This window comes from Panonychus citri, unplaced genomic scaffold (assembly GCF_014898815.1).
Source record: "Panonychus citri isolate SS breed McGregor unplaced genomic scaffold, ASM1489881v1 Contig00118, whole genome shotgun sequence".
In the NCBI taxonomy this organism is placed as follows: domain Eukaryota; kingdom Metazoa; phylum Arthropoda; class Arachnida; order Trombidiformes; family Tetranychidae; genus Panonychus; species Panonychus citri.
Window position 1 is genome coordinate 337,907 of NW_026515523.1, and position 19,664 is coordinate 357,570.

The 19,664-nt window shown below is 32.2% G+C and overlaps 7 protein-coding genes and 1 long non-coding RNA gene across 8 annotated transcripts; 6 read left to right on the top strand and 2 right to left on the bottom strand.

The window, feature by feature from the left end:
• Window positions 1-7: 7 nt before the first annotated feature.
• Window positions 8-1,357, bottom strand: LOC128390343 (cell adhesion molecule DSCAML1-like). Its single transcript, XM_053350055.1, has 6 exons — window positions 1,184-1,357; window positions 846-1,124; window positions 663-782; window positions 433-603; window positions 222-273; window positions 8-147 (listed from the first exon to the last, which is right to left on the bottom strand). Exons 1-6 carry the CDS (start codon window positions 1,269-1,271, stop codon window positions 141-143), a joined length of 717 nt encoding a protein of 238 aa, XP_053206030.1. The 5' UTR covers window positions 1,272-1,357; the 3' UTR covers window positions 8-140.
• Window positions 1,358-4,795: 3,438 nt separating this feature from the next.
• LOC128390318 (uncharacterized) lies at window positions 4,796-7,779 on the top strand. Its single transcript, XM_053350020.1, has 13 exons — window positions 4,796-4,973; window positions 5,040-5,107; window positions 5,173-5,320; window positions 5,398-5,549; window positions 5,625-5,715; window positions 5,774-5,925; window positions 5,984-6,130; window positions 6,196-6,438; window positions 6,511-6,621; window positions 6,672-6,743; window positions 6,799-7,141; window positions 7,208-7,334; window positions 7,402-7,779. Exons 1-13 carry the CDS (start codon window positions 4,901-4,903, stop codon window positions 7,643-7,645), a joined length of 1,971 nt encoding a protein of 656 aa, XP_053205995.1. The 5' UTR covers window positions 4,796-4,900; the 3' UTR covers window positions 7,646-7,779.
• A 1,438-nt stretch (window positions 7,780-9,217) lies between these two features.
• Window positions 9,218-9,615, top strand: LOC128390365 (uncharacterized). The gene is made up of 3 exons (XR_008325606.1): window positions 9,218-9,376; window positions 9,443-9,510; window positions 9,575-9,615. It is a non-coding gene; the product is annotated as an uncharacterized LOC128390365 (long non-coding RNA).
• Window positions 9,616-9,619: 4 nt separating this feature from the next.
• LOC128390304 (uncharacterized) lies at window positions 9,620-11,142 on the top strand. The gene is made up of 8 exons (XM_053349997.1): window positions 9,620-9,624; window positions 9,742-9,949; window positions 10,025-10,115; window positions 10,177-10,325; window positions 10,384-10,530; window positions 10,596-10,838; window positions 10,911-11,020; window positions 11,071-11,142. Exons 1-8 carry the CDS (start codon window positions 9,620-9,622, stop codon window positions 11,117-11,119), a joined length of 1,002 nt encoding a protein of 333 aa, XP_053205972.1. The 3' UTR covers window positions 11,120-11,142.
• A 1,191-nt stretch (window positions 11,143-12,333) lies between these two features.
• LOC128390356 (uncharacterized) lies at window positions 12,334-13,155 on the top strand. Its single transcript, XM_053350071.1, has 2 exons — window positions 12,334-12,530; window positions 12,604-13,155. The coding sequence occupies exons 1-2, from the start codon at window positions 12,494-12,496 to the stop codon at window positions 13,104-13,106; spliced, it is 540 nt and encodes a 179-aa protein (XP_053206046.1). The 5' UTR covers window positions 12,334-12,493; the 3' UTR covers window positions 13,107-13,155.
• Window positions 13,156-13,639: 484 nt separating this feature from the next.
• On the top strand, window positions 13,640-15,983 carry LOC128390305 (uncharacterized). The gene is made up of 11 exons (XM_053349998.1): window positions 13,640-13,792; window positions 13,859-13,926; window positions 13,992-14,139; window positions 14,204-14,355; window positions 14,430-14,520; window positions 14,586-14,737; window positions 14,798-14,944; window positions 15,015-15,257; window positions 15,333-15,443; window positions 15,502-15,573; window positions 15,636-15,983. Exons 1-11 carry the CDS (start codon window positions 13,720-13,722, stop codon window positions 15,981-15,983), a joined length of 1,605 nt encoding a protein of 534 aa, XP_053205973.1. The 5' UTR covers window positions 13,640-13,719.
• Window positions 15,984-16,027: 44 nt separating this feature from the next.
• Window positions 16,028-17,314, top strand: LOC128390292 (uncharacterized). Its single transcript, XM_053349985.1, has 3 exons — window positions 16,028-16,177; window positions 16,245-16,987; window positions 17,067-17,314. The coding sequence occupies exons 2-3, from the start codon at window positions 16,294-16,296 to the stop codon at window positions 17,168-17,170; spliced, it is 798 nt and encodes a 265-aa protein (XP_053205960.1). The 5' UTR covers window positions 16,028-16,177; window positions 16,245-16,293; the 3' UTR covers window positions 17,171-17,314.
• A 305-nt stretch (window positions 17,315-17,619) lies between these two features.
• Window positions 17,620-19,658, bottom strand: LOC128390297 (cell adhesion molecule DSCAML1-like; the record flags this gene model as incomplete). Its single annotated transcript, XM_053349990.1, has 2 exons — window positions 17,620-18,121; window positions 18,192-19,658. Coding segments are annotated over 2 exons (1,518 nt in total), but the record flags the coding sequence as incomplete, so codon positions are not given.
• Window positions 19,659-19,664: the final 6 nt, after the last annotated feature.

The window sequence follows — 19,664 nt, forward strand, 5'->3', positions numbered from 1 at the left end:
TAATTGTAGATGAGTCAGTTAACTCATTTCCATCCTTGAACCAAGATACATGAAGAGGTGGTGATCCTGAAAGACTTTGACAAGTAAATGATGTTTTTCCTCCGATCACTGGTTTGATTGCCGCAGAAAATGGGTTCACTTTAGGAGCTAAATGAGAATGAAAAGATAATCATTAGCAGAGTGAAAATAATTGATCACCGAATCTAATTAAAAATACTCACCTTCTTGTCCATAACTTGAATGACTGAGAAAGATAATTATAACTAAAGATAACTGGACAATCATTGTGTCCATTGTAAAGGTTGGTCTTAAAATGATTATATGGGAAATTTTCAAGAGACAATCTCGATAATAAGAAAGGTTTTTTGCTCTAAATTGAGTTGAAAAGCGCCGAGTTCAAGCAATATTATGTTAACATTCAGTAAATTTTACCCTTAATTGTAACATCAAATTCTGTCCATAGATTTGGTTCGATTCCGTTGCTCATTAAACATCCATATTTCCCATTGGATTCACGAGTCGTATTTTTTATGATCAACTTATCACTTAATTGGATTTGATTCGAGTACAAATTATTAGAAGGTAAATTTATCCATGATGAACCTGAAGATTGGACAAAAGTACAAAGTTTTAATGAGAGATGTGACTATTGATATAATTACCTTGGAGTCTTTTCCATTCAATTTTAGGTTTTGGATAACCAGAAGCTGAACAATTAACTGTTAGTGTATCACCAGAATGAGCAGTAATATCCTTAGGTTTTTCAATCCAGTTAGGTGATCCTAATTGGAAGTTAAAAAGATAATTAATTGTGATGTGACTACAATAATTTACCATCAACTAACCTTGGACTAAGAGCTCAGTTGTATAAGAGTCATAGCCAAGTTTATTGGACATCCTACAAGTATAATTTCCTGAATGACTTGATTGGATTGTCTCGATAATTAACACTGAAGGATCTTCATTTGATTTAATTCGGATAAATGAAGAATCATGAATCTCTTTATCATCTTTGAACCATGTTACATGAAGAGGAGATGATCCTGATAGACTCTGGCAATAGAATGAGGTTTTACCTCCGATCACTGGTTTGATACTTGGAAGAAAGGGATTTATTTTTGGTACTAGAATAAAATTCACAACAATTAGTTTTAATTATCCAACATTACACTCATATACTCACCTTCTTGTCCAAAGCTTAAAGTTGCAATAAAAGATAACCAAGCAAAGGTTATCCAGAGGTACATTGTGATTACCTTAATCTCCAACATTTGATTAGTTGATTTTAGTAGATAAACATTGGAAAACTAGACAATCTATTGGAATATTTTAACCTGAGAGTCTAAAAGCGCCGATTTCAAGAGAGATTGAGAAATGAGAATGAGAAACATTACCTTCGATTGTAACATCGAATTCAGACCAAAGGTCGGGGTTGACACCATTTGATGCAGCACATCCGTATTTACCATTGACAGATCGAGAAGAATTTCCAATTATTAGTTTATCCTTTGATTGTTTCATATTAATCATGAAATTATCATCAAGAGTTTTCCAGGATGGCCCTTTAAAAGAAAATGAAATTCAATATATTAATAAGACACTTCCAACTGAATGTCAATTCCAATACCTGTTAGCTTCTTCCATTGAATTCTGGGTTTTGGGTGACCCGATACTTTACAATTTACGATAATTGTTTCGCCATGATGAGATTTTATATCCTTTGGTTTCTCAATCCAGTTTGGTGGTCCTAATTAAATAGAAACAATAATTAATCAGAGATGTGACCATTGGATCAAGTATCATGTTAACATGAACTAACCTTCAACAAGAAGCTCAGTTGTAAAAGTATCATAACCAAATCTGTTTGATATTTTACAAGAATAATTTCCTGAATGACTCGATTGAATTGAGTCAATAATTAACATGGATGGATCAGCGTTTGATTGTATTCTGACTGATACTGAATCAGTCAATTCATTTCCATCCTTGAACCAAGATACATGAAGAGGGTGATCCTGAAAGACTTTGACAAGTAAATGATGTTTTCCTCCGATCACTGGTTTGATAAATGGACCGAAAGGTTCACTTTTGGTTCTGTAAAGTTTTAAGAAATATCACTAAATTGTTCAATTTTATATTCGAGATATTTTCAAGTGATACTTACTTTCTTGTCCACTTATCAAGAGAAAATTAGAATTCAAACAAATGAATGTTATGAAGATTAACATGATTATTGAAATAAAACTTCCCAATAGACTAGATGATCTAATACTTCCTGAAAATGAACAAAATACTCTTCTCGAAAATATCATTGTCCTAATAGACAAATTGTCTGCCTTAACCATAAAAGCGCCGTTTTCAAGTAATATCAGAATAGAATGAGAATTATCTCTGAGATATATTAATACCTTCGATAACAACATTAAACTCTGACCAAAGATCAGGTTCAATTCCATTTGATACCGAGCATCCATATCTACCATTAAGGTCACGAGAAACATTGGTTATGATCAATTCATCGTCGAATTGTTTTAAATTACTACCAGAAAGGTAATCAGAGGGGAAATTGGTCCAAGAAGAATCTGAAATGATTGAAATTCAAATATTAATATCGAAATTCAGTAGAAAGTTTAGTAGTTTACCTTTGAATTTTTTCCAAATCACTTTAGGTTTAGGATAACCAGAACTGGAACATTGTAATTTTAGGGTTTCATGTAATTGTATTTTTGTATCTTGAGGTTTTTCGATCCAATTTGGTGCACCTAATGAATTATTAATACGAAGATAACTGTCATTGTCAGTTTGTTCATAAAAGTTAATTTCGTACCTTCGACAAGAAGCTCAGTGGTAAAAGAATCTTGTCCATAAGGATTGGAGATGGAACAAGTGTAATTTCCTGAGTGCATTGAAGAAATCGAAGTTATGATCAACATGGATCCATCTTCATTAGTTCGAATTTTAATTGTAGAATCGAAAAGTTTCTTTCCATCTATAAACCAAATTATCTCCAATGGCGATGAGCCTGTTAGACTTTGACACGTAAATGAAGTTTTACTTCCTATCACTGGTTTTACCAATGATGTAAATGGAACCACTTTTGGACCTGAATAAAAAGACACAAAATCAATTAATGAATTAATCATTTAATTATTTACTTTAATTACTTACTTTCTTGTCCATCAGCTCCGATGTAAAGTAAACACAATGTCACAATTGATAAAATCATCTTCCAATAAGATCAATCGTAAACAAGACTCAATCCAACCTAAAAACAAATGATTATCAAACTGTCTCGATGTCAAAGGTAAACAAGAATATCTTTTTGTCCATTTTGAACATTTCACGAAAATATCATATAAAAGCGCCAATTTTCAAGCATTAGAATAATAATTCGAGATTGATAACATTAATTTACCCTCGACTGAGATATCAAATTCAGCCCATAAATCAGGTTTAATTTTGTTCGTAATCAAACATCCAAATCTTCCTGTATTGCCACGAGTTGATTTAATTATTTCTAGTGATTCATCCTTAACAGTAATTTGATTGTTTGGTGAAACATTGATCCATTCAGAGCCTTGAGTTAAATAATAGAAATCAAAAGAAAAATAAAAGTCGAGTTAAATGTTATTCCCATTGGAATGGATTCACAAACAAACTTTCAAGTTTTTTCCATTCAGTTTTTGGTTTGGGATAACCTGATGCAGCACATCTCAGGATAATTGGTTGAAACAATTTAGTTTTGACATTCGAAGGTTTATCAATCCAATTAGGAGGACCTAAAATATCGGAAAATAACAAAATTAGTGAAAAAAATATAAACGAAAATACGAGATTTACTTGAAAGAAAATCTTACCTTCGATCAACAGTTCGGTACTGTAAGAATCTTGTCCATATCTATTTGATATCTTACAAGTGTAGTTTCCAGAGTGAGCTGAATTTATTGAATCAATTAATAGAGTTGACAATTCTTCACTATTCCTGATCTTAATTGTAGGTAAATCTTTTATTTCTTTTCCATCCCAAAACCAATTAAAGTGCAAAGGCAATGATCCCATAAGAGATTGACAAGTGAATGATGTTTTCCCTCCAATCACTGGTTTTATCAATGGAGCAAATGGATTCACTTTTGGAGCTAAATTGTGAGATGAATTTAATGATTATCAACTGTTTGTAAATCAAATTTGTACTTACTTTCTTGTCCACTCACTTGGTTTCCAAAAAAACAAACAAAAGTTAAACCAAAAACAATCATTTTGTTTAATTTACTACAATCAATTAATTTTCTACAAGTTAAGAAAGCTTCAAGGTAATCATATGTTTTCACATCACTTTTTTGTAATCAAATGAAATTATTTCGAAACGAAAAGCGCCAATTCCAAGTTAAATGTTGGTTCTCCTTTCACTCATTTAACCATAATACTCGAAATCAGCCCTTCGATACAATGAAATGCTCAATAATTGGTCTTCTATCTGAAACAATGAGACAATCGATTAAGTTTCAAAGGTTATTATAAATGCTGGAGATCAATTGTTAAAAAATTCAACGGGCAAAAAAAACCAAAATTAATGAGAAAATAGAGAAATGAAAACTATTAATAAACAATAACAACTCTTTATTTCTGTGATAAAAAATTATCTTTTTCACACCCTAACACTAAAAAAGCACTTAACTTTATCAAATCATTCGTTCAGATCTCAGATCTATTGTTTTCTGTGTTAAACTTATCGATTTCTTGGGAAAAAAAACTTCTCGTGATAATGAACCGACAATAGAAATGAATAAATAACCATTTTCATTTATCATCGGGACTGCAAGTTTCAACTAACAAACCGAATAAATTAAATTAGTTTCGTGAAGTTTATTCAATTTCTTTAACGTTTAATAGTTTTACCAAGATGATTTATTCAATATCAATAGCATTGAGATTCGTCTTAATTGTTCAAACATCGGTTCTCATTGTTTTTGCAGGTGAATATTCAAGTTAAATTATCTGAGTAACGCAACTAAATGAATATCAACTCAATTATATTTCAGAGCATCTTAATGATTTACCCTGGTCGGTCGATAAGGGTAATTGGATAATCGAAGCAAAATTGTATAAAGTAAGTGATACGATCCTTTTTGTGCCAATAGTTACCGAAAACTAATATACAATTCATCTAATTAGTCTTACAACGAGTTTTATGACATTCGTGAGTATATTTACTCGAGTGATGTTGTTCGTGGTAAGATTGAAATTAGTCATTTATCTGGAAACGACAAACTCGATATTTTTTATTCCAGTGGTTTCAAGTACGACAGAATTGTAATTCATGGTAAGAATATTCAGTTTCAAGGTTAATTCGATTATTCACTGATCTTCTTCATTCTCACTGGTCATTTTCATCAATAGATAAACAGTGTAGTCAATATACTTTCAGCAGTTTTAGAAAAACTTGGAGTAGTGAATTATTTTCATCTAACTGGACACAACCAATACTTAATCATTTACTATTGACCGGACCTTCGATATTGTTCAGATTGTCCAATTCAAAATTGGTTTGGGTAAATATCATCGCTCTCATTGAGATCAGTTAAATCAACGGATTTTGTAAATTTATTGTTGGCTAATTTAAATAGACAAAAGAACCCGACGCTGAAATTAGAGGATTTTTAGCTCACTCTGTAAGCTCATCGATTGGTGGTATAAATATAATGTCATATTATAAAGGTAAGATCATCATGTATGTCTATGTATTTTTCTTTGTTATTAAAATCTATTGTATCAGGTCACACGGAACAATCGTTTGGACCATTAAATACAGAGCGATTACAATTTGAAGGATCTGACAATTCCTATCAGAGAGCTCAACGTGAAGTTTTTTATATCGATATTCTTAAAATTACGAAAACTGATGAACAGCTCGATAAAATTGTTACTGTAAGATTTTCAAAAAATTCGTCATTCAAAACGTTAAAACTTTCACATCTCTTTTCAGGTTACACCAGGATATGGTTGCTCTAGTTATTTGGTTAAGAAAGGCTCAAATCAGTGGATAGATCCACCTAACATGGTACGATATTCATTTCGTTATATTTCAAAAGTTTATAATGAAGGTATCGAAAAGTCAATCACACAGAATGAGGTAAGAAAATAGTATTGTATTTTTTGAGTTGTTATAATTTGCTAATTAGTCAATGAATACTTCAGGTTTTCGTAAGTAACAATTTGAACATAGTCGGTTTGAAAACAATCAGTCAAAGTATTACAACTGAGGCTATTTATGATTACACATTGGGGATCTATTATACTGAGAAAGAAAAGAGTAAATGCTCAATATTACCTATTGGGCCTGGAAGCCTAGGTTTAGATGAAGATAACAGACTATCGTCCGATTTAGTCTTGAATTATCATGATGTCGATAAATACAATTATGTTGGTAAAGTTTTCCTTGTGAGTATTGATGATATGAGCCAAGAAAAGTTAAATGATCTAATCTCGTTGAATATATTTGCTTTGCAACAGAATTCTGAATCAAGTTATGAAGCCCATGTTTGGGAAACTACCCTCAATCATTATCAAATTGGAGGAAAAAGTTATGATAAAGTTGTCAACACTCAATATTTTGTTTCTTCGGTAAGTTTTTCCAATAGAGGTTTCAATTAATAACTAATTTACTTTCACAGCCTGATGCCGAACTTTTCAGAGGCTTTGTTCTCGTACGAACTACCCTAAATGGTCTAGCAAAATCATCAAATGTAAGTATTAACAAGTCTATTATTCTTAAGCTTAGTAATACTGTTTGTATTTCAGGGTCAATATGAATTAGTAGATTCTACGAGAATTGATTACTTTAATCTGGAAGCAAAAAGCTCTGATGGTGACTTTGAGAGTAATCTGTTGATGCGTTTGAGTGATTGCTTTCCAATCGAATCAAAGAAAACTTTTGCATTTCATTTAGAATGTGATAAATGTAAAGATGCTGATAAGTGTGTCAAATTAGCAGCGAGTGAATATCCAGTTTTCCTTGGTACTACTCGAAATTTTTTTAGCTCAAGCACAATTTCCGTTTCTCGACTAGCTGAAATTGATCTCATATTCCAAGATAAGAAGATGGTTATATTAATAACCTTCTTAGACGTTCCGGATATGAAAGGTTAGTTAATTTTACTCTATTTTTTTAATTCCGCTCTAACTGATAAAATCTCACTTCTTTTTAAAGTGGCTGTTCGTTCAGAAAACATTAAACTTTCTCAGAATACGATATCAAACGCACAGAAGAAGATTGAAGTTCGCTCAGAAACTGAGTGTCTTCAAACACAAGCAATTCTCAATTATGAAGATCCTGAGTAAGTAAATGATAAATGATTAAATGATTTTCACTTCATTAACTGAATCAATTGTTACCACCAAAAGGGTCGTTCTTTATTGTGAAGACTCTGGATCTCGAATTTGTGGACGATTCATGAAAAAAGAAGATATCAAGAAGGATGAAGATAAGGGAATCAATTGTAAAGTATATTACCCTTTAGTGGGGATTCGAAATTTTGCACGTGAAACTCCTCTAAATCATTTGGAAGAATTTCTGAATTCAAGAAAATTAAGGTATCATCTTATGACAGAGAGGTGGGATCTTGTGATTTTAGATCATATCAAGTGACCGATGTAACTGATCAAAACTATCAGACTAAAGAACCTTTCAAACAAGCTCTCGTGGGCGCTAAGTTCTCTCAGAATATCGTTGATGTCATTCAGGCTAAAGAAGTTTCCAATTTGGGTGATTGTTATCGTACCTGTGCTCATGATGAAGATAATTTGTGTGAAACTTTCGTATTTTGTCAATATCCAGACTCAGTGTCTTGTCTCACATCCAATATTATTTTTTCCACAAATCTTGGAGTATCTACTGATTTAGTAGCTGATCCCTCATGTAAAATCTATTCTAAAAATAATCTTTTGGATTACATCAAAATACCTTCGAGAAAGTTTACAAATCCAAGTTCTATCGCTATTGATGTTCAAGCTGAAGATTGTGCGACTGCATGTAGTGCTTCAAATGAGTGTCTCTCATTCCAGGAATGTGGATACTCATGTACTTTCGGTGGTTATTACACTGATTCAATGTCAACAAAAAGCGACGATTGCAATATTTATATTCGTAAGTACAGTTTATAACCATCTATGCTCAAAGTTCAAGTTTTATATCTAATTTAATATCAATATTCTTCTAGCAAAAGTTTCACATAAATTCGCTTTCAATGGAAAGAAAATAATCTGACGTTTTCCACGCCGAGGTTAATCTAAATTTGGACCAATGTGCTCTTTGTCATAGTTGGACAAATGCTGACGAATCTTGTAAATCGTTCAACTATTGTCCTCAAAATAATGCAACTTCCTCATGTAGCTAACTAAATATTCAATCAAAGATAAAACGATTCAAATCAGTGATTCAAATGTTTGCCAGAATTATGAGCTGAAACAAAAATCGAAAAAGGCTAAAAACGAAGATCAAATCAAAACCACTGGAGGAATGAATGGAAAAACTGCTTTCGGCTTAATCATATTGTTCATGACGATTGGACTTTTAATTGGATTCGCTTTTCCTTTATTCATTTATGGTAAATTGTCAACATCAATAACCCAAAGAATATCATCAAGTGAACAAGCAACTAAATCATTCACATGGTCCAAACAAGTCGATGATGTCGATGAAAAATCTGTAATCTGATTCGATAAAATAAAATATTATTATCACTCTTTAAAATTAAAATCGAAAAGATAAATTCAATTTCCACCGTATTTAATTTCTATTGTGTGATATGATTATTATTAACAACGATGATCAGTAGAGATTAACTCTAGACATCTATTTGGATCGATTGTGTGTGTTAATGAATTATTTCAAACGGTAAATCAGTTCATCTTTCCAGGTTATTATGATTTCTGAAGATCAATCGTACGAAAATTAGACAGGCAAAAAAAGCAAAATTCAATGGTTAATTGAGAAATAAAAACAATTAAATAAACCATAACGACTCTTCATTTCTGTGATAAAAAATTATCTTTTCACACTAACACTAAAAAGCACTTAACTTTATCAAATCATTCGTTCAGATCTCAGATCTATTGTTTTCTGTGTTAAACTTATCGATTTCTTGGGAAAAAAAACTTCTCGTGATAATGAACCGACAATAGAAATGAATAAATAACCATTTTCATTTATCATCGGGACTGCAAGTTTCAACTAACAAACCGAATAAATTAAATTAGTTTCGTGAAGTTTATTCAATTTCTTTAACGTTTAATAGTTTTACCAAGATGATTTATTCAATATCAATAGCATTGAGATTCGTCTTAATTGTTCAAACATCGGTTCTCATTGTTTTTGCAGGTGAATATTCAAGTTAAATTATCTGAGTAACGCAACTAAATGAATATCAACTCAATTATATTTCAGAGCATCTTAATGATTTACCCTGGTCGGTCGATAAGGGTAATTGGATAATCGAAGCAAAATTGTATAAAGTAAGTGATACGATCCTTTTGTGCCAATAGTTACCGAAAACTAATAAACAATTCATCTAATTAGTCTTACAACGAGTTTTATGACATTCGTGAGTATATTTACTCAGTGATGTTGTTCGTGGTAAGATTGAAATTAGTCATTTATCTGGAAACGACAAACTCGATATTTTTATTCCAGTGGTTTCAAGTACGACAGAATTGTAATTCATGGTAAGAATATTCAGTTTCAAGGTTAATTCGATTATTCACTGATCTTCTTCATTCTCACTGGTCATTTTCATCAATAGATAAACATTGTAGTCAATATACTTTCAGCAGTTTTAGAAAAACTTGGAGTAGTGAATTATTTTCATCTAACTGGACACAACCAATACTTAATCATTTACTATTGACCGGACCTTCGACATTGTTCAGATTGTCCAATTCAAAATTGGTTTGGGTAAATATCATCGCTCTCATTGAGATCAGTTAAATCAACGGATTTTGTAAATTTATTGTTGGCTAATTTAAATAGACAAAAGAACCCGACGCTGAAATTAGAGGATTTTTAGCTAACTCTGTAAGCTCATCGATTGGTGGTATAAATATAATGTCATATTATAAAGGTAAGATCATCATGTATGTCTATGTATTTTCTTTGTTATTAAAATCTAATTGTTGTATCAGGTCACACGGAACAATCGTTTGGACCATTAAATACAGAGCGATTACAATTTCAAGGATCTGACAATTCCTATCAGAGAACTCAACGAAAATTTTATATCGATATTTATAAAGTTACGAAAACCGATGAACAGCTCGATAAAATTGTTACTGTAAGATTTTCAAAAAATTCGTCATTCAAAACGTTAAAACTTTCACATCTCTTTTCAGGTTACACCAGGATATGGTTGCTCTAGTTATTTGGTTAAGAAAGGCTCAAATCAGTGGATAGATCCACCTAACATGGTACGATATTCATTTCATTATATTTCAAAAGTTTATAATGAAGGTATCGAAAAGTCAATCACACAGAATGAGGTAAGAAAATAGTATTGTATTTTTTGAGTTGTTATAATTTGCTAATTAATCAATGAATACTTCAGGTTTTCGTAAGTAACAATTTGAACATAGTCGGTTTGAAAACAATCAGTCAAAGTATTACAACTGAGGCTATTTATGATTACACATTGGGGATCTATTATACTGAGAAAGAAAAGAGTAAATGCTCAATATTACCTATTGGGCCTGGAAGCCTAGGTTTAGATGAAGATAACAGACTATCGTCCGATTTAGTCTTGAATTATCATGATGTCGATAAATACAATTATGTTGGTAAAGTTTTCCTTGTGAGTATTGATGATATGAGCCAAGAAAAGTTAAATGATCTAATCTCGTTGAATATATTTGCTTTGCAACAGAATTCTGAATCAAGTTATGAAGCCCATGTTTGGGAAACTACCCTCAATCATTATCAAATTGGAGGAAAAGTTATGATAAAGTTGTCAACACTCAATATTTTGTTTCTTCGGTAAGTTTTTCCAATAGAGGTTTCAATTAATAACTGATCTACTTTCACAGCCTGATTCCGAACTTTTCAGAGGCTTTGTTCTCATACGAACCACCCTAAATGGTCTAGCAAAATCATCAAATGTAAGTATTAACAAGTCTATTATTCTTAAGCTTAGTAATACTTTTTGTGTTTCAGGGTCAATATGAATTAGTAGATTCTACGAGAATTGATTACTTTAATCTGGAAGCAAAAGTTCTGATGGTGATTTTGAGAGTAATCTGTTGATGCGTTTGAGTGATTGCTTTCAAACGAATCGAAGAAAACTTTGCATTTCATTTAGAATGTGATAAATGTAAAGATGCTGATAAGTGTGTCAAATTAGCAGCAGTGAATATCCAGTTTTCCTTGGTACTACTCGAAATTTTTTAGGTCAAGCACAATTTCCGTTTCTCGACTTGCTGATATTGATTTTATATTCCAAGACAAGAAGATGGTTATATTAATAACCTTCTTAGACGTTCGGATATGAAAGGTTAGTTAATTTTACTCTATTTTTTTAATTCCGCTCTAACTGATAAAATCTCACTTCTTTTTAAAGTGGCTGTTCGTTCAGAAAACATTAAACTTTCTCAGAATACGATATCAAACGCACAGAAGAAGATTGAAGTTCGCTCAGAAACTGAGTGTCTTCAAACACAAGCAATTCTTAATTATGATGACCCGGAGTAAGTACTTTAAATAATCAAACGATTTTCACTTCATTAACTGAATCAATTGTTACCAATAAAAGGGTCATTCTTTATTGTGAAGACTCTGGATCTCGAATTTGTGGACGATTCATGAAAAAAGAAGATATCAAGAAGGATGAAGATAAGGGGATCAATTGTAAAGTATATTACCCTTTAGTGGGGATTCGAAATTTTGCACGTGAAACTCCTCTAAATCAAGTGGAAGAATTTCTGAATTCAAGAAAATTAAGGGTATCATCTTATGACAGAGAGGTGGGATCTTGTGATTTTAGATCATATCAAGTGACCGATGTAACTGATCAAAACTATCAGACTAAAGAACCTTTCAAACAAGCTCTCGTGGGCGCTAAGTTCTCTCAGAATATCGTTGATGTCATTCAGGCTAAAGAGTTTCCAATTTGGGTGATTGTTATCGTACCTGTGCTCATGATGAAGATAATTTGTGTGAAACTTTCGTATTTTGTCAATATCCAGACTCAGTGTCTTGTCTCACATCCAATATTATTTTTCCACAAATCTTGGAGTATCTACTGATTTAGTAGCTGATCCTCATGTAAAATCTATTCTAAAATAATCTTTGGATTACATCAAAATACCTTCGAGAAAGTTTACAAATCCAAGTTCTATCGCTATTGATGTTCAAGCTGAAGATTGTGCGACTGCATGTAGTGCTTCAAATGAGTGTCTCTCATTCCAGGAATGTGGATACTCATGTACTTTCGGTGGTTATTATACTGATTCAATGTCAACAAAAAGCGACGATTGCAATATTTATATTCGTAAGTACAGTTTATAACCATCTATGCTCAAAGTTCAAGTTTTATATCTAATTTAATATCAATATTCTTCTAGCAAAAGTTTCACATAAATTCGCTTTCAATGGAAAGAAAATAATCTCTGACGTTTTCCACGCCGAGGTTAATCTAAATTTGGACCAATGTGCTGCTCTTTGTCATAGTTGGACAAATGCTGACGAATCTTGTAAATCGTTCAACTATTGTCCTCAAAATAATGCAACTTCCTCATGTAGCCTAACTAAATATTCAATCAAAGATAAAACGATTCAAATCAGTGATTCAAATGTTTGCCAGAATTATGAGCTGAAACAAAAATCGAAAAAGGCTAAAAACGAAGATCAAATCAAAACCACTGGAGGAATGAATGGAAAAACTGCTTTCGGCTTAATCATATTGTTCATGACGATTGGACTTTTAATTGGATTCGCTTTTCCTTTATTCATTTATGGTAAATTGTCAACATCAATAACCCAAAGAATATCATCAAGTGAACAAGCAACTAAATCATTCACATGGTCCAAACAAGTCGATGATGTCGATGAAAAATCTGTAATCTGATTCGATAAAATAAAATATTATTATCACTCTTTAAAATTAAAATCGAAAAGATAAATTCAATTTCCACCGTATTTAATTTCTATTGTGTGATATGATTATTATTAACAACGATGATCAGTAGAGATTAACTCTAGACATCTATTTGGATCGATTGTGAGTGTTAATGAATTATTTCAAACGGTAAATCAGTTCATCTTTCCAGGTTATTATGATTTCTGAAGATCAATCGTACGAAAATTAGACAGACAAAAAAAGCAAAATTCAATGGTTAATTGGGAAATAAAAACAATTAAATAAACCATAACGACTCTTCATTTCTGTGATAAACAATTATCTTTTTCACACCCTAACACTAAAAAAGCACTCAACGTTATCGAATTAATTTTAGCAGCAATCAACTAACTGTAAGATCTATTGTTTTCTGTGTCAAACTGATCAGTTTCTTGGGGGAAAACTTTTCATGACGATAAGCAGACAATAGAAATGTATAAATATCCTAACCCATTCATCATAATAACTGAGTGAGAGTTAAAAGTTTCAATTAACTAATTAAACGCAGCAAATTATTTCCGTGAATTTCACATAATTTCTTCAACAACTATCTTTCATAAAGATGATTTACTCAGTATCGATAGCATTAAGATTCGTCTTAATTGTTCAAACATCGGTTCTCATTGTTTTTGCAGGTGAATATTCAAGTTAAATTATCTGATTAGCGCAACTAAATAAATATCAACTCAATTATATTTCAGAGCATCTTAATGATTTACCCTGGTCGGTCGATAAGGGTAATTGGATAATCGAAGCAAAATTGTATAAAGTAAGTGATACGATCCTTTTTGTGCCAATAGTTACCGAAAACTAATAAAAGATTCATCTAATTAGTCTTACAACGAGTTTTATGACATTCGTGAGTATATTTACTCGAGTGATGTTATTCGTGGTAAGATTGAAATTAGTCATTTATCTGGAAACGACAAACTCGATATTTTTTATTCCAATGGTTTCAAGTACGACAGAATTGTAATTCGAGGTAAGATTTTTTAATCTCAAGGTTAATTTGATTACATTTATTTACTTGTCATTTTCATCAATAGATAAAAAGTGTAGTCAATATACTTTCAGCAGTTTTAGAAAAACTTGGAGTAGTGAATTATTTTCATCTAACTGGACACAACCAATACTTAATCATTTACTATTAACCGGACCTTCGATATTGTTCAGATTGTCCAATTCAAAATTGGTTTGGGTAAATATAATCGCTCTCATTGTGATCAGTTAAACAACGGATTTTGTAAATTTATTGTTGGCTAATTTAAATAGACAAAAGAAACCGACGCTGAAATTAGAGGATTTTTAGCTCACTCTGTAAGCTCATCGATTGGTGGTATAAATATAATGTCATATTATAAAGGTAAGATCATCATGTATGTCTATGTATTTTTCTTTGTTATTAAAATCTAATTGCTATTGTATCAGGTCACACGGAACAATCGTTTGGACCATTAAACACAGAGCGATTACAATTTCAAGGATCTGACAATTCCTATCAGAGAGCTCAACGTGAAAATTTTTATATCGATATTTATAAAGTTACGAAAACTGATGAACAGCTCGATAAAATTGTTACTGTAAGATTTTCAAAAAATTTTCTTCATTCAAAACGTTGAATCTTTCACCTCTCTTTTCAGGTTACACCAGGATATGGTTGCTCTAGTTATTTGGTTAAGAAAGGCTCAAATCAGTGGATAAATCCACCTAACATGGTACGATACTCATTACATTATATTTCAAAGGTTTATAATGAAGGTATCGAAAAGTCAATCACACAGAATGAGGTAAGAAAAGAGTAAATATTTGTATTTGGGGAGTTGTTATAATTTGCTAATTTACCAATCAATCCTTTAGGTACTCATGACTAATAATTTGAACATAGTAAGCTTGAAGACAATTAGTCAAAGTATTACAACTGAGGCACTTTATGATTATACATTGGGGATCTATTATACTGAGAAAGAAAAGGGTAAATGCTCAATATTACCTATTGGGCCTGGAAGTCTAGGTTTAGATGAAAATAACAGACTATCGTCCGATTTAGTCTTGAATTATCATGATGTCGATAAATACAATTATGTTGGTAAAGTTTTCCTTGTAAGTATTGATGATAACGGTCAAGAAAAATTAAATGATCTAATCTCGTTGAATATATTTGCTTTGCAACAACAGAATTCTGAATCAGGTTATGAAGCTCATGTTTGGGAAACTACCCTCAATCATTATCAAATTGGAGGAAAAAAGTATGATAAAGTTGTCAACACTCAATATTTTGTTTCTTCGGTAAGTTTTCACCTATTAACAATCCAAAGCTTCAATTTATTCTACTGTATTTTCACAGCCTGATGCCGAACTTTTTAGAGACTTTGAACTCGTACGAACTACTCTGAATGGTTATAAGAAGTCATCAACCGTGAGTATTAACAAGCATATGATTCTTTAGCTTACTTGTTAGTAATATTGTTTATGTTTCAGGGTCAATATGAATTAGTAGATTCTACGAGAATTGATTACTTTAATCTGGAAGCAAAAAGCTCTGATGGTGACTTTGAGAGTAATCTGTTGATGCGTTTGAGTGATTGCTTTCCAATCGAATCAAAGAAAACTTTTGCATTTCATTTAGAATGTGATAAATGTAAAGACGTTGATAAATGCCTCAAATTAGGAACAAGCAAATATCCGTTTTTTCTTAGTAGTACTCGAAATTTTTTTAGCTCAAGCACAATTTCCGTTTCTCGACTAGCTGAAATTGATCTCATATTCCAAGATAAGAAGATGGTTATATTAATAACCTTCTTAGACGTTCCGGATATGAAAGGTTAGTTTTTCTCTTTTTTTATTAAATTTCACTTTCGACTGATAAAATGTTCAATTCAATTTTATTTAAAAGTTGGTGTTCGTTCAGAAAACATTAAACTTTCTCAGAATACGATATCAAACGCACAGAAGAAAATTGAAGTTGAATCAGAATCTTATTGTCTTCGTGCACAAGCAATTCTCAATTATGAAGATCCTGAGTAAGTAAATGATAAATGATTAAATGATTTTCACTTCATTAACTGAATCAATTGTTACCATCAAAAGGGTCATTCTTTATTGTGAAGACTCTGGATCTCGAATTTGTGGACGATTCATGAAAAAAGAAGATATCAAGAAGGATGAAGATAAGGGAATCAATTGTAAAGTATATTACCCTTTAGTGGGGATTCGCACTTTGGCTCGACAAACTCCTCTGAATGAAGTGGAAGAATTTCTAAAGTCGACGCCTTTAAGGGTATCATATTATGACAGAGAGTTGGGGTCTTGTGATTTCAGATCATATCAAGTGACCGATGTAACTGATCAAAACTATCAGACTAAAGAGCCTTTCAAACAAGCTCTTGTGGGCGCTAAGTTCTCTCAGAATATCGTTGATGTCATTCAGGCTAAAGGAGTTTCCAATTTGGGTGATTGTTATCGTACCTGTGCTCATGGTGAAGATAATTTGTGTGAAACTTTCGTATTTTGTCAATATCCAGATTCAGTGTCTTGTCTCACATCCAATATTATTTTTTCCACAAATCTTGGAGTATCTACTGATTTAGTAGCTGATCCCTCGTGTAAAATCTATTCTAAAAATAATCTATTGGATTACATCAAAATACCTTCGAGAAAGTTTACAAATCCAAGTTCTATCGCTATTGATGTTCAGGCTGAAGATTGTGCGACTGCATGTAGTGCTTCAAATGAGTGTCTCTCATTCCAGGAATGTGGATACTCATGTACTTTTGGTGGTTATTACACTGATTCAATGTCAACAAAAAGCGATGATTGCAATATTTATATTCGTAAGTACAGTTTATGACCATCTATGTGAAAAGTTTATTCTAAATTGTTAACATCTCTTCTAATAATATATTCTTCTAGCAAAAGTTTCACATAAATTCGCTTTCAATGGAAAGAGAATAATCTCTGACGTTTTCCACACCGAGATTAATCTAAATTTGGATCAATGCTGCTCTTTGTTATAGTTGGACAAATGCTGACGAATCTTGTAAATCGTTCAACTATTGTCCTCAAAATAATGCAACTTCCTCATGTAGTCTAACTAAATATTCAATCAAAGATAAATCGATTAAAATCAGTGATTCAAATGTTTGCCAGAATTATGAGCTGAAACAAAATCGAAAAAGCTAAAACGAAGATCCAATCAAAACCACTGGAGGAATGAATGGAAAACTGCTTTCGGCTTAATCATATTGTTTATGACGATTGGACTTTTAATTGATTCGCTTTTCCTTTATTCATTTATGGTAAATTGTCAACATCAATAACCCAAAGAATATCATCCACAGAACAAGCAATTAAATCATTCACATGGTCCAAACAAGTCGATGATGTCGATGAAAAATCTGTAATCTGATTCGATAAAGTAACTTGATCATATTCTTGTATTAAATTAAACAAGTTACTACATGTATTTGATTAATTGGGAGATGAAAGGATTTAATGTAAATGAGAAATTGAGCAAATTAAACAAACAAGTGACAAGAACATATGAAGTTCAAGATATTGAATGAGTTATGGATAATTAATACATTTAAATGTCAAATCGATTGGATAATTAAATGTTGACTAAATTAATCTAGACTAAATTATCAATTGGCGCAGATACAGTTAATACATCAACTATCTTGACAATTCAAATGTTTGTAAAAACTAATTAACAAGCTAAAAGCATAAAAGTGCAAAGATTAAAACTACAATTTAAATATGAAAAGATGGAAAGTCAATGAGATCTTAAATAATTGTAAGAAATTCAATACAATTAAAATTGTAAATGATAAAAGGGTAAATAAAGTAACAGCTAATTGGAAGTTTACTGTTACTGTGAATAGTTGGCAGTTCAATTGGCGATTAAGTCAATTGATTTATCGAGGCCAATCATATACGTGAGTTGGATCAATCATCTTTGAATGTCGCTGTGGAAATAGAAAATAAAAAAGATTCATTAGTAATTATAGAGAGTGAAACAATTTAAAAATCAAATACATTTTCTGGTGGTGAATTCGAGTAAGCAACAGGTAATTGATTAGTATGGTCAAGGTTGATTGTTCCATGCATCAAAGGCTTATTATTGTCACCGTCGATGAATCGTCTCTCAGTCCCAAAGTTAGGAATCGATTTGTTTAGTTGGAGAGTTCCTGTAGCCAAAGCGAACTCAAAATTGGGCTTGGTTGCAGCGTCGAGTTGAACTTTTCTCACATAAACAAAAGCGAAAACAATGACAATGACAATAATGACCACGGCGATGATGATTGATAAGATTGAGACAAAATCACGATAATCACCGAACTGACCACCACTAGATGGATCGAAAATTGAACCAACAGCATATGTTTCTCGGTGTATTCGTAAGGTTCGTGTTTTGATAATGTGACTTGGATCAGAAATGCCATTTTCGTTTGTAGCAGTTAGATAAATTGTGTAAACAGTGTCCGGATTAAGAGATGTCAAAGTATATTGACCAGATTCTTTATTCTCGACAAAGAAGTCCATTTCCCGCCAAGTGACATCATCGCCTTCCTTGAAATGTAGATCAAGATTCTGTATTTTAGATCCAGCCAAAGGAATTGAATATCCTAAAGTGATAGAGTCAATTGTCGCTGATGAAACAAATAGTCGAGGTGATGGTGGTACATCACCAGCTAAAGTTTCAACGGTGACCTCTTGAGTTTCCGGTCCAGTTCCAGCAGAATTGTAGGCTTTCACAATGATTGAATATTTGGATCCTTTGAGCAGAGATGACAAGAAATATTCATGATGAGAAGCATTTGATTGGATCATTGATACCGTTCGAAATGAATGTGGAGTCTTGTAATTATCAAATAGTCGATATCCAACGTAAAATCCAAGCAATTTACCATTCCAAGTATTTCTTAGAGGCGATCGCCAGGCTATTCGAGCTGTTGTTGGTCCTCTTGAAATGACATGAAGATCAACTGGAGCTCCAGTGGGCTCTTCTTCACCGGTGATGAATGTCACTTTAGCCGATGCTGGTCCTAATCCAACTTCATTGACTGCAATTATTGAAGCCTCGTAATGACTTCCTGGTTCAAGATCTTTAACCAGGTGAACTGATAGAGATGATGAAACATTGACTTCATTGAGACGATCGTTAACACCGGTTGATGAAACTTTCCAATATCTAATCAAATAGCTGAGAATTGATGTTTTACTATCCAATGGTTTAGACCAAGAAACTCGAACAGTTCGAGACCAAACTTGCTGAACAGCGAAATTCGTAGGTGCAGGTGGAGGTTCAATTATGGTTACTCGAATTTTCCTCTCATCTTTTCCAAACGAATTTTCAGCAAAACAATGGTAAAGTCCATCATCTTTCACATCAGCTGATGAAACGGTCATGATACTTTTAGTTCCTTCTTTATTTGGAGCATCGGTGATTGAATATCTCGAGGGATCGACTTTATCAATTGGAGTTGAATCTTTGAACCATTTGATTGT

What these genes read in the sequence shown, in the direction of transcription:
- LOC128390343 (XM_053350055.1), bottom strand. Translation starts at nt 1,271, where the DNA reads ATGTTGGAGATTAAGGTAATCACAATGTACCTCTGGATAACCTTTGCT. An exon ending in TTTAAGCTTTGGACAAGAAG is followed by an intron (nt 1,125 to 1,183) that starts GTGAGTATATGA and finishes ATTTTATTCTAG; the next exon opens with TACCAAAAATAAATCCCTTT. An exon ending in ATTTGATGTTACAATTAAGG is followed by an intron (nt 274 to 432) that starts GTAAAATTTACT and finishes ATGATTGTCCAG; the next exon opens with TTATCTTTAGTTATAATTAT.
- LOC128390318 (XM_053350020.1), top strand. Translation starts at nt 4,901, where the DNA reads ATGATTTATTCAATATCAATAGCATTGAGATTCGTCTTAATTGTTCAA. An exon ending in AGACGTTCCGGATATGAAAG is followed by an intron (nt 7,142 to 7,207) that starts GTTAGTTAATTT and finishes TTCTTTTTAAAG; the next exon opens with TGGCTGTTCGTTCAGAAAAC. An exon ending in CTCAATTATGAAGATCCTGA is followed by an intron (nt 7,335 to 7,401) that starts GTAAGTAAATGA and finishes TACCACCAAAAG; the next exon opens with GGTCGTTCTTTATTGTGAAG.
- LOC128390304 (XM_053349997.1), top strand. An exon ending in AGTCAATCACACAGAATGAG is followed by an intron (nt 10,531 to 10,595) that starts GTAAGAAAATAG and finishes TGAATACTTCAG; the next exon opens with GTTTTCGTAAGTAACAATTT. An exon ending in CTCAATATTTTGTTTCTTCG is followed by an intron (nt 11,021 to 11,070) that starts GTAAGTTTTTCC and finishes CTACTTTCACAG; the next exon opens with CCTGATTCCGAACTTTTCAG.
- LOC128390356 (XM_053350071.1), top strand. Translation starts at nt 12,494, where the DNA reads ATGTCAACAAAAAGCGACGATTGCAATATTTATATTC. An exon ending in CGATTGCAATATTTATATTC is followed by an intron (nt 12,531 to 12,603) that starts GTAAGTACAGTT and finishes ATATTCTTCTAG; the next exon opens with CAAAAGTTTCACATAAATTC.
- LOC128390305 (XM_053349998.1), top strand. Translation starts at nt 13,720, where the DNA reads ATGATTTACTCAGTATCGATAGCATTAAGATTCGTCTTAATTGTTCAA. An exon ending in AGTCAATCACACAGAATGAG is followed by an intron (nt 14,945 to 15,014) that starts GTAAGAAAAGAG and finishes TCAATCCTTTAG; the next exon opens with GTACTCATGACTAATAATTT. An exon ending in CTCAATATTTTGTTTCTTCG is followed by an intron (nt 15,444 to 15,501) that starts GTAAGTTTTCAC and finishes GTATTTTCACAG; the next exon opens with CCTGATGCCGAACTTTTTAG.
- LOC128390292 (XM_053349985.1), top strand. Translation starts at nt 16,294, where the DNA reads ATGAAAAAAGAAGATATCAAGAAGGATGAAGATAAGGGAATCAATTGT. An exon ending in TGATTGCAATATTTATATTC is followed by an intron (nt 16,988 to 17,066) that starts GTAAGTACAGTT and finishes ATATTCTTCTAG; the next exon opens with CAAAAGTTTCACATAAATTC.